The sequence below is a fragment of the Rhagoletis pomonella genome, unplaced genomic scaffold (genome assembly GCF_013731165.1).
Source record: "Rhagoletis pomonella isolate Grant_MI unplaced genomic scaffold, Rhpom_1.0 Rhpom_scaffold_00001, whole genome shotgun sequence".
Lineage (NCBI taxonomy): Eukaryota > Metazoa > Arthropoda > Insecta > Diptera > Tephritidae > Rhagoletis > Rhagoletis pomonella.
This window is the reverse complement of record NW_023458555.1, coordinates 12,550,593-12,561,947: the sequence shown is the minus strand read 5'-3', so window position 1 is coordinate 12,561,947 and position 11,355 is coordinate 12,550,593. Positions and strand designations below refer to the sequence as shown.

Sequence of the window (11,355 nt, the reverse complement as noted above, 5' to 3'; positions counted from 1 at the left end):
ATTACAAAAAAAGGCTAGCTGGATCACCCTATATAAATGTATTTATGTACATATGTACACATGTATGTTTATATGCACCTATATATGTAAATGTATATATGTATACATATTTACATATATGCATATATGCGTTTTAACTCACTGATATCAACGCATAAATATTATTTAGGAATTTATGTTGATAAAACCTTCCCAGCAAACCTTTTTGTTCGATCTCAACGTGAGATGAATTTGATATTAGTGAGATGAATTTGATAGCGTCTTAACAAGCGGATTATAACGTTCTCAACTTTAGATAACATTTTTTTAATTTTGCACATTTTCCCCAAACATTAAAACCAATATTTCACCGCTGCTGCCAGATCGACACCTTTGCCAATAAAATGTAAATGCTGCCAGAAAGTTGTAAATAATTTCTCACCAATTTCTCCAATCAAGGACAAATTGAGGAATAAGATTTGAGAAAATGATTAATCTCAAATGCTAAGGAAAGTTGAAACTCAACTTTAGAAACGCTGGAGAATATTTGGCCTTGTGTTTGCCGGGTAATCGGCTTGCGTTAAAGCTTTAGTTTAATAACCGTGACGTAATTTGCAGATAAGTTTAGCAAAAATTTCTGAATTTGATATTCGATTTTTTATCAGGAACGTTGACCTTTCAGTTTTATGCCGCGTGCGCTTGGCAAATCTGAAGTAAAGCCTTTTCTTTCCATTTATTTTTGTGTGTCGGCTCGGTGTTTGCATTACAATTACGAGAAAGGCCTGATTTGATATGTACGTACATTAGGGTGGTCAAAAAATGCATGTGAAAAAGTAAAGTCCGAATTTTAATACTCTCACCATCTATTAGTGTTCTATATCCAAAAACCTTTACCCCTGATATTTATTTTGTAATAAAAAAAATATTTAGAGGTCGTTCGAAACGCTGAAACTTTTCCATGTGTTTTATGTAAGGGGAAAACAAGTTTTCGTAGAAATGGTATAGAATTATTGAAAATCTGTATTTTTCCGTCCTTTCTCTGCGGGAGACTTCCAATAACAATACCCAATTGTTTATTTAACCATTTTCTGTTATTTTATTATGATCCCTAAATAACTCAAATGGGTTCCCACGGCATTTTTCGACTATTACATATTTTTTTATTTCAAAATAAAAAAAAAACGGGAGTATAATTTGTTTCGATACTCTTTTTTGACCACCCCAATGCAAATACGTACGCATTCAGCCAAGAACTGGCAATCCAGCAAACATTTTCTAAAAAAAAAATTGGTTTATTTGAAACAAAAATGATAAGCAAACACATATATTTATGCATGCGTACTAGTATAATTAAGTAGAAATGACGACTTAACCACAGAGGGTCGTTTTCAAATGAATTTACCAAAGTCAAAATCTTAGTCAGTATTTCTTAGCCAGGCAACTTGAAAGGCTGTGGAGCGATTAGCCTTTCATTGTGATATATACATATATAAGTAAATATATACCAGTTTTTCTGCATACCTACCATCATACAATGGAATTCAAGTATATACTAACTGTGCATTCTGTGATATTAATTTTAAGCTGCCGTGTATTCTCAGCTGCAGGCAAGGATGATGGGGAAGGTAGGTAGATAAGAAGGTCTATTTGTGATTGAATTTGAGCAAAATATTGCTTTAATTTTTGCTGCAATATACATAAGTTCATAAATATATGATCTGGGGATATATCTTGTGCATAGTGTTGCAACAGACAAATTTTATATTATCTAATATTTATTTGAAGAATGTGTGCATCCACCGAAACCGACACCAGTGACCACCGCTCACCCACCGACCGCGTTACCGTGATTGGCTCTCCTGCTGAGCTTTTAATCTGAAAGCGAATATGTATATAAAATATATAGGAAGCTTAAAAGTGATTTCCCCATGAGCAAGGCGGTACCGATCACCGTTCTACAGTCTCTACGTCTCCGTGTATTTGTATTCGACGGTAGTACTGGAGAAGGGCCTTTTTTTAACCTTTAAGTAGGGACATATTTTTTCTGCAACACTAGCCTGGGCATGGTGTCTGACAGACCACAAATCTACGGGCACATATTGACAGCAATTCCTAGTTAAATTTATAAATAAAGGCTCTGAAGGCAAATGAAAGGATTTAATCGCGAAATAGTTAATTTTTGTTGTGTGAAAGCATAATTTTTTTTTTTATCAAAATAAACACACAAAGCACTAGCCCCGAAATGGGCCTCAAATGGCTCAGAAATGGACCTAAAATTGTCCTGAATAGGACACGAAACCGTCTGTAAATGGTTAGTTGTTAGTCCCAAAACGATCCCAAATTATTCCTGGACTAGGCTCGAAATGGTCCATAACTAGTCCTAAATTTGTTCTCGTATAGTTCTGAACTAGCCCCGAACCGGTCTCGATGAATTAGTCTCGAAATGGTCTTGAAATAGTCGCGACCAAGTCCCAAAATGATAGCAAAATAGTCTCGAAATGGTCCTGCAACTAACCCGAGCACAAGAAGCGGTTACAAATTTTCTGCTGGGTTAATGCAAATTTTACCTATACCGAGAGCTAAGACGTTTACACATCAAAAGTCTGTAAGATTGGATCGACCCCGCTCTTGAGGTCAAACTTGTCCAAAGTTTGTTGATTTGTGTAATCTGTAACCTTTTTGTGTTTTCTTGTAGAGATGGCAATGTAATTAAATGCATCTTGACTTGGGAATGAGATTTTTCACGATTTTTCTCATTTTCTTTTTTATTTTTTTCGCAACTCTTCGTGTTTTCGAGACTTTTCATGAACTTTGCGCCATTTTTGGTACTTTTCTTTAGCTTCTCAAAACCTTTCGAATCGCCTTATAATTTAGGGGGTTTTGGGAGTCTTGAAAATATTTCCGAATTTTCGGGATGAACTATTATACTGAATAGAATATAAATACTGAATAAAATAGAACCAAAGAAATTTCGAGAAGCCTAAAAAAAAACCGAATTGTCTGTAGAAGGGTGGCTCTTAAAAAATCAAATAACGATTTTTTTCAGTCTCTCCGCTTCAATCGGTAACACCACTGTCATATATATCACATATGTATAAATTTTGATCCCCATTGAAGACGGTGAAGGCGTGTCGCATAGGGGGCAAAATTCAGATTCATGTAAGGACTCAAAAAATTTAAAAAACAAATGTGTTTTTCATTTAATGCCTAAAATCGATGATACTATGTACTAAAGTCGAGGATATCAAATATAAATTTTAGTACCGATTAAAGTCGGCTAAGACGCCATCATAGTTTAATCTGAACTTTGGCGCCTGTGCGACACGCCTTAACCGAATTTAATCGGGACCAAAATTTATATGTGATATCTTCGACTATAGTAGCATCGACGTAGGAGTTGAGTGTTAGGAAATCTGATGAAAAAATTTGCTCCCTACATTTAAGGACCACTCTAATGTTCATACATAACAACTCGTACATAATTTCTTTCCAGAAAACTAATTTTTGTATAATTTTCATTACGTTGCCGCTCATAAATTTTATTGAATCTATTCGAAATATTTTAGAGGGAGGTAGAAAATTGATAAAGTTTTATAAATCCCTTTGGGAAGGAGACCTAGTGTTTGTTTGTATGGAATATGAAGCTGTCTAATGGCCATACGTAGACAAAGCGATTGTGGTAAATGGGGGGGTTTTTATCAAGTTGAAAGTTTTTCATAAAAGTGCTCTAACAACCAGAAATCTTATGAAATGCTTGGCCTAAAAACCGCGCGAAGATTTCGACTGAGATTCTTTTTCTTTGAGGCTCGAAATTTTCTAGATAAGAATTTTAACTCATAAACAATATTTTAATCATAATAAGTTAAGTAATTAAGTGTTGATATTTCTTTTTTCACCAAATGCTATATCAAACAATTATAATAATTTTGTTTATTTTATACTTTTTTTTAGTTGCAGTTGGACTGCACACGCAAACTAAAGCGAAATGTGATGACGGTACTCTCATCGACGATAGACAATGGTGTAATGGTTCTAAGAATTGTCCAGATGGATCGGATGAGTTGGAGAAAAATTGTATTGACAAATTATGCACCGATTTTAAATGCTCTTATGGTGGTTGTATACCCGAAGAAAAGCAGTGTGATCAGAAAATCGACTGTTGGGATGGCAAAGATGAATTTTTCAGAATCTGTACCGATGTGAAACCATGCTCAAATGACAAATTTCAATGTGGCTATGGTGGATGCATTGATTTAGATGGGAAATGTAATGGCAAATTTGACTGTCCCGATCACACCGATGAGTATCCGCCATTGTGTGAATGATTTATGTGGCACAAGAGCGACTTTAGGAGTACATATTTACATTTTTTCTAAGTAATCAGTTAAGATCTAATAAATAAAATATAAGAAAATTGTATAACTGCCTGTCGCTGTCAAGCTGTTGGTATCACCATTTGTTTGACAACGTCAAGAGTCGCATCATAAATGGAAGGAAAAGCTCGATAAAACATTAAGACCCCTTTCAGACACGTCAAGTCGTAGGCGAAGGAGGTGAGAAGAGAGGGGAAGAGTACACTCGTCTCACCTCCTTCGCCTACGAACGAGCAGACTTGAAATCAAGACTTGACATGTCTAAAAGGGGTCTAAGCAAATTTTAAGAGCAGAAAATTTTTCTCTTTTTTTATCAGCATTGGCTTTGTTTTTTTCAGCGTTTACGCTCACCAGCCAACATAATTTCTCAGCTGCATATATAGTACACATATATACATATTTATGTGTAGGAGCTGGTTTATTAGAAGGCTGAGCTTTATACTATCTACGTTTATTAATTAACTAATTATTTTAATTGGTAAGTACCTCATATCCTTGTTTGATGGCCGACATATGGCTGCGTGTGGCTGCTGTCGAAGGCCAACCATTATAATCGGCTATTTCTTTGCCATGTTGTCCACACTTGACCAGTAAAAGCCAGCAGCGATATAGAATAGACAAAAAAAAAACGAAAAATATAGAAAGAGAGAGAAAAAGAAGATGTAATGTTTAAAATGGTTTTGAGGAAATATTTATATATATTTAGTACATAAATCTATGCACTGCAACTACTGAACGCATTTTTAACCCCATTCAAAAAAGGTGGATGTTATCAATTCATCGGAATATTTTATTCTTCTTGTTTTATGAATTGTACCGGATAACTTTTGACCCCATGAACCGTTTCACTTGCTGGCATTAAGTTCGAGGATAACAATTTTTTGCGAAGTTGTTAAATTTTATTTAAAAAAAATTTAAAGCAGGGCTGTGTTCGGCTATGCCGACGGCTTCACACCTTTCACGAACGTCAGAAAATTTTATTTCAACCGATTACTGTATTTTAATTAGAGGTTTTGGAGCCAAAAAAAAATATTATATTCACCTGTGTCGCTTCGATTACGTAACCGAATTTCAAAAAAAAAAATTAACCATTTTGGTTAGGACTAAGAATTTATAATTTATATCGTTGGCTTAGTATAGAAAAACCCTATCTCAATTTTTTTTTTTTCAAAAGTTTTTACGGATGCACAACCTTTTACTGGGAGATTTTTTGAACATGCTAATTTATATAGTAATACAATAAACGCCTGCTAGACTAAACGCTGCTGACTTTAGTGAGCCCTTAAACCGAATAAGGCCGAGTAGCGCCACCAAAGTCTCGTCTCCTTCTGGCGTGGAGCACGGTTTCACACGATTTGGTTACCGCCTCTCGCACACAGGTTGCTCACATTATCCAGAGCGTGCGAGCAAAGGACGCAAGAGTGAGGATTGACTATAGTCGTGGAACTATAACTGCGTACCGATAAAAACGACAATAAGGAGAGGAAAGACTTTCCAGACTAAAAGAAACCGCCTGAAGATAAAAAACAATATTGAATAGTTTGCTGAAAATCCGAAGTGCAAAACTGAGTAAAGAAAAAATTTCAAAAAAATATTTTTTTGGTATATTAACCTCTGCCCTTACCGTATACTAGATTCTGGATCAAATATCCTCAATATAATTGTTTTATCACCCGCGAAATACTCTCATCGATAATTCCAACTTTCCGCGGCCACGGCGTTTTGTCAAAAAGTAAGCATTAAGCAATCGACATAACGCGAGCAAAAGAAAAAAATTAATAAAAAATCACACTTTCAGTTATAAGAATATTTATTTTCAACAATTCTGTAAACTAAATTAACGTAAGTGGCGCAACTAATTTTTTCTAACTCAATTTCTATGCCGTAAAAATGGAATATGCAGAAAAAACCAGCCGCCGGCTTTTTCTATTATTTTCCGCTACAATGTTGCTAATACCCGCAAACGTGGCCACAGATATTGAACACCGCGTGCTGCCGCTGTGTTTTTATGCTTCTTCCATTTTTTATTTTTCAATTTTGTTCTCCCTTTGCTGCCTGGGCTAGTCGCTGCTATTAAATTCCGATTACTAAAATATAAAAAAAAATATTGAACACAAAAAATCTACAATCAAACAAAGCTCCCTAAAAAATGCTCAAAAGTGAAATTCACACAGTCCAAAAGCCTAAAAGTATGTAAACAAATGTCGATAACCTAGAAAGTGGCGCGCCGCCGTTAAAAAAATTCTAAATGTGTGAAAAAATTCTAATAAAATATGTATTTCGAAACAGAAACATAAAAAAAAAAAACAAATGTGTACCGACTACCAGTTTGCCAGCAACAACAACAGCAACGAAGTGCTGCAAATAAAAATTCAATTGCCACGCTAGTCCATTTTGACGGCCAATCTAAGCGCAAATGTCAAATAGAACATAGAAATTGGCGACATGCCTGGCTGGCTGGGCGTCTACATGCATGCATACATACATATATACATATGAGGGTGGTTGGGTGGTTGGCCGGCAGTGACTAACGGTATTTTTTCTAAATCACGCCAAATTGATTTGTGTGCACGAAGCTAATATTTATTTGTGTGTGCGAGTGTGTGCGAGGGATTTTATTTGACTGCGTTGGCAATACTTGCGGCTAGGCTAACATTTTTTAGGATTTTGCATTTTTTGTGACTTTTATAGATTTATTTGTTATTTTTTTGTTGCTGTTTTGTTTGCTCTTTTATTGTTTGCAATATTTGGCCTGATTTTTATGCCAAGATTATTTTTTTTCTCCCTTACTGCTGCAAATGGCCTAGAAAATTGTTGTCTTTATTATTTTATTTGACGGCAACTGGTGGCCATTTCACTACCGTCGGCTTTATTTTTAGAAGGCAGTGAAGTGTTGCGTCGAAGTTGTGATTTTAGTTTTGCTCCTCAGTCTATTTAGTGGATAATACTACCTACGTTTTGCTGTTGTAACTTTTGAACTTTTTTATGCTAAAAAATCAGAAAAGGAGTGAAATATCTGAAGTTAGTGAATTTAATATCTTTACGACAAAATATTACACGTCGTCAACCAAAAATCTTGTTCAGTGCTTTTTACAATTCTGGATGGAAGAAACTCGTCTTCTATTGATTGATTATAATTTTTATTTTCCATCCAAATTTTGGAAAAAAATCCGGGTCCCTTTGAAAATCTTTTTAGTCGATCCTGAAGGCAACTATGCTTGTTAACATAACTATTCTCCAGTCAACGGATCTCAATTTTTACCCGATTTGAATTTTCATTATTTTAAGTAAAATCCGATGAAACTCCTTATATATCGTTGTCAGCTGATTTTTGAAAAAAGCACAATACAACTGAAATTTTTTTAGTTTTTATTTTTAAAGGAGTAATTTTCTGAAAAATTACACTTTTTATACAAATTGTATGTCACTAGTAAAGGCACACGTCATTAATAATTTCAGGTAGTATAAAGTAGTTGCAATTTTTTCTTATTTTTTTGTACAATTAATTGCCAATAAATACTGTGTTGACTTTCAAATGTATACCCATTTAATAAAAATTCATTAAAAACTAAGTTTTTGCTTAAAAGCCACTTTGAATATAAATTTTGAGTAAATATTAAAGAATTCTGTGCAAAAGATGTGAAAACCCAATACAAGCCTAAAAGCATAAACAGATGGCTGCGTTGATCCGGATTAACTCGGGAATTAACTGCAGTTGATCCGGATTTTGTCCGAGTTAATCCATATCAACGCTGCCGTCTGGTTAAGCTGTAACTTCGAAAATTTGTATCCGGTTAAACAATGGCACTTTTCGACATATACTATAACTTTCATAGCCATATTTGAAATTAGCAATGGTCCAAGTTTTTAATTGATATATTTTGTAGATACAAATAAGTAAATTTTTCAAAAAAAAAATTAAGAAAAACCAAAAAAAATTTCAATTTTGACACAAATTAAAAAAAGTTCACAAAAATTTAGACCCGCAGACTAACTTGTCCATGACCACCTTTATTTTATCCACTATAGGCCGGCTACTCGTTGCAGCATTCTCAAACGAAATTATTCGTTTCCAAAAAATATATGTATGATTTTTCAAATCGGATAAAAGCAGTTAGGTAATGTACAGATGAGTGCAACAATGACGAAACTAGCATTTTTTCTCTAATAAAAAATAAGGGTTCTGAGACTATGAGAAATATACTATGATGCTATATTCGATCCTACCTACAGTTTGCACGTAGAAATAAACGTTGGGTAATAACTGTTATCAAGTAACGTAAAAAATAAATGTTCGGAAATAACTCTTATCGGCGAAATAAAAAATATGTCTCATCTAATAACTGTTATGGAACCACCTTTTTCTGATAAAAACCTTATAACTATTATGTCCCTGAATTTAATAATTTACATTTAACTTTGAACTTGGACTTTTGTGGCAGCAACAAGAAAATACAAAATTTTTCATTAACTTGTCACAAAAAAAGTGGCCGTCGCGCGAGTTTGTTTTCCTTTGTGTTCTCTTCTTTGATTTGTTTCTATGCTAATACGGCTACTAAACGCACAAAAAAAAAGAATGTATACACTTCTATTATTTACATACCTATGCACATTTTTTGTCAACTGTAAAAACGCCAGTTTGCTCGCAGCCATATGAAAATTGTGTCATATAAAAGTCTAAAAATGCAGAATTGTTTTTTGTTTAGCAATTTTCGCACGGCATTTTTTGCGATTGAAATGCGCCGGGGTTTTTTTTTTTAAATGTATGTATGTAACACGGAGTAAACAAATTGGTTCAGATGTGAGCAAACCAAAAAATGGCTTAGAAATTTGTATGCATATGTTTGAATTTTTTGCTAAAAAAAATATGTTTGTATGTATTATGTCGCTGTTGCCATTTAGGTTTGCCCTAACTAACGGCAGGACTAAATATTATTTTGCACTCATTCAATTTAGTAAACGGTGCTAAATTCAATCGTTTATTTCTTAGCTAGTCCTCAGCGTTTTTTTTGTAATAACATATGAATAAACATTAGACTGCATCACTCCCCATACAAAAAAAAATCGGTACTATTTTTCCATTGGATTTATAAAATCTATTATATTTTAAGACGTCCACCAAAATATTTTGAAAAAATATTAAGATTTAAGTGAGCTGGACCGATTTGAAAATACCTCCAAAAATGGAGTTTTTTATGAATAAAAATAGTTTTTTAAAGATTTTTTTTGAAAAAATCCCCTCAAATTACAAAACGTTTTAAGCTTAAAATATTTGCATAAAAATATTTAAAAAAAAAAACAAAAATAATTTTGTACGGAATCGTAATGATGAGATTTTTGATGCTATTTTTTACTTTTTTCAAAGGTTGGTATAAGAAAAACTTGAATAACTGAACCTAAACTCTTCCGATTTAGACTTGAGAGGTGTCATTAGAAAGGTATTTTCTCACCCTTTGTATTTCTTTGCTAACAAACTCATTCGAAGGATGGAAGAGAAAGGTAGGATGAACGAACGTCATTGTGTTGGTATTCGAAAAAACAAAATGGGACACGAATGACGTTTTTTGGCCAGAAATAAAAACAGTGTGAAAATACCTTTCTACTGAGATCCCATATGTCTAAATCAGAACATTTTTGGCCCAGTTATTCAAGTTTTTCGTAAACCAATCTTTGAAAAAAGTAAAAAAAACAGCATCAAAAATCTCATTCTTACGATTCCGTTGAAAAAATTGTCAAATATTTTTATTCAGATTTTTTAAGCTTAATCTAATTTGTCATCTGAGGGGACTTTTTTCAAAAAGTTCTTTAAGAAACTATTTTTATTCATAAAATACTTTATTTATATACTTTCAAATCGGTCCAGCACGCTTAAATCTTAATATTTTTCCGAAATATTTCGGTGGACGTCTTAAAATATAATAAATTTTGTAATCCCGGCGGAAAAATCGCAACTTTTTTTGGTGATGCAGTCTAATAAACATATGTACATATATGTAAGTATGTCATATGCATGTATGTACGTACATAACTATTTAAGTGCATATTTCAATATTTTTATTGGTTTACTTTCTTTTTTTTGTGAAAGATTATGTAACTTATTTTGAAATTATAATCCAGAAGATTAAACACGTTTTGCGGTAACTCTACAAATACCATGAATAGATGGGTTTTAAAGGATTTGTTTACAAATACGCGCGTACATACATATGCACTTATTTCTTAAGCGGAAAATTATTTGCAAGTGTGTAACTAAATTCGATTAGGAACGATCATATTTGCCAGGAATGAGCGATGATCCTAATATCGGAGAAAAAGGAAGCAAACCCTTTTTTTCAACAAACCATTTGCTGAATATCCTGAGAAGCCAAATGTAACGTTCGGAAAAATCGGCTTAGATGAGACTAGGAGAATATGACAGACAAACCCAAACAAAGTAGGTTGTCAGCTTAAGCCTCAGCAGAAAATCGGTAATTGCTTTTTGTGTATACAAATGAACATTTCTGGACTAATTCAAGGTTATTTCAGGACCATTTCGGGCCTAGTTCACGACAAGGTTGACTATTTCAGAACTACTTTTGGACTAGTCTGAGATCGTTGCGGGCCTAATTCGGGACCATGTCGGAATCTATCCAGGACTATTCATTGCTAGTTTACGGCTTGTCTGGGACCATTTTGGCTAGTACTGGACCATTTATAGACTACCTGAGGACTATTTCAGGGCATTTTGATACAAATTCGGGATCATGTTGAGCCTAGCTCGGACTAGTTCGGGATCATTTTCGGACTGATAAGGAACAATTTCGGGACCGTTTCAGGACTTGCTCGAGATCATTTTGAAACAAGTTCGCCACTTTTTCGACCGTTTCCGGGCCTTTTCAGTACTATTTCAGGAGTTGGTCGGGATGATATCGGGACCTGTTCAGAAATATTTCAGGATAATTTCGGAGTTATTTAAGGACCATTTTGGAAGCTATTCCAGATCATTTAGGACTAGTTCAGGCCT

At 34.0% G+C, this 11,355-nt stretch overlaps 2 protein-coding genes across 2 annotated transcripts in view; one reads left to right on the top strand and one right to left on the bottom strand.

The window, feature by feature from the left end:
* The first annotated feature begins 1,513 nt into the window (after positions 1-1,513).
* Positions 1,514-4,323, top strand: LOC118757209 (low-density lipoprotein receptor-like). Its single transcript, XM_036461439.1, has 2 exons — positions 1,514-1,604; positions 3,931-4,323. The coding sequence occupies exons 1-2, from the start codon at positions 1,514-1,516 to the stop codon at positions 4,302-4,304; spliced, it is 465 nt and encodes a 154-aa protein (XP_036317332.1). The 3' UTR covers positions 4,305-4,323.
* A 500-nt stretch (positions 4,324-4,823) lies between these two features.
* LOC118755674 (zinc finger protein rotund-like) overlaps positions 4,824-11,355 on the bottom strand; it is a 30,373-nt gene continuing 23,841 nt past the window's right edge. The window contains exon 3 of the mRNA XM_036490752.1: positions 4,824-4,934. Coding sequence (XP_036346645.1) covers positions 4,824-4,934 — 111 coding nt within the window. The remainder of the gene's footprint in view (positions 4,935-11,355) is intronic.

What these genes read in the sequence shown, in the direction of transcription:
- LOC118757209 (XM_036461439.1), top strand. Translation starts at nt 1,514, where the DNA reads ATGGAATTCAAGTATATACTAACTGTGCATTCTGTGATATTAATTTTA. An exon ending in AGGCAAGGATGATGGGGAAG is followed by an intron (nt 1,605 to 3,930) that starts GTAGGTAGATAA and finishes ACTTTTTTTTAG; the next exon opens with TTGCAGTTGGACTGCACACG.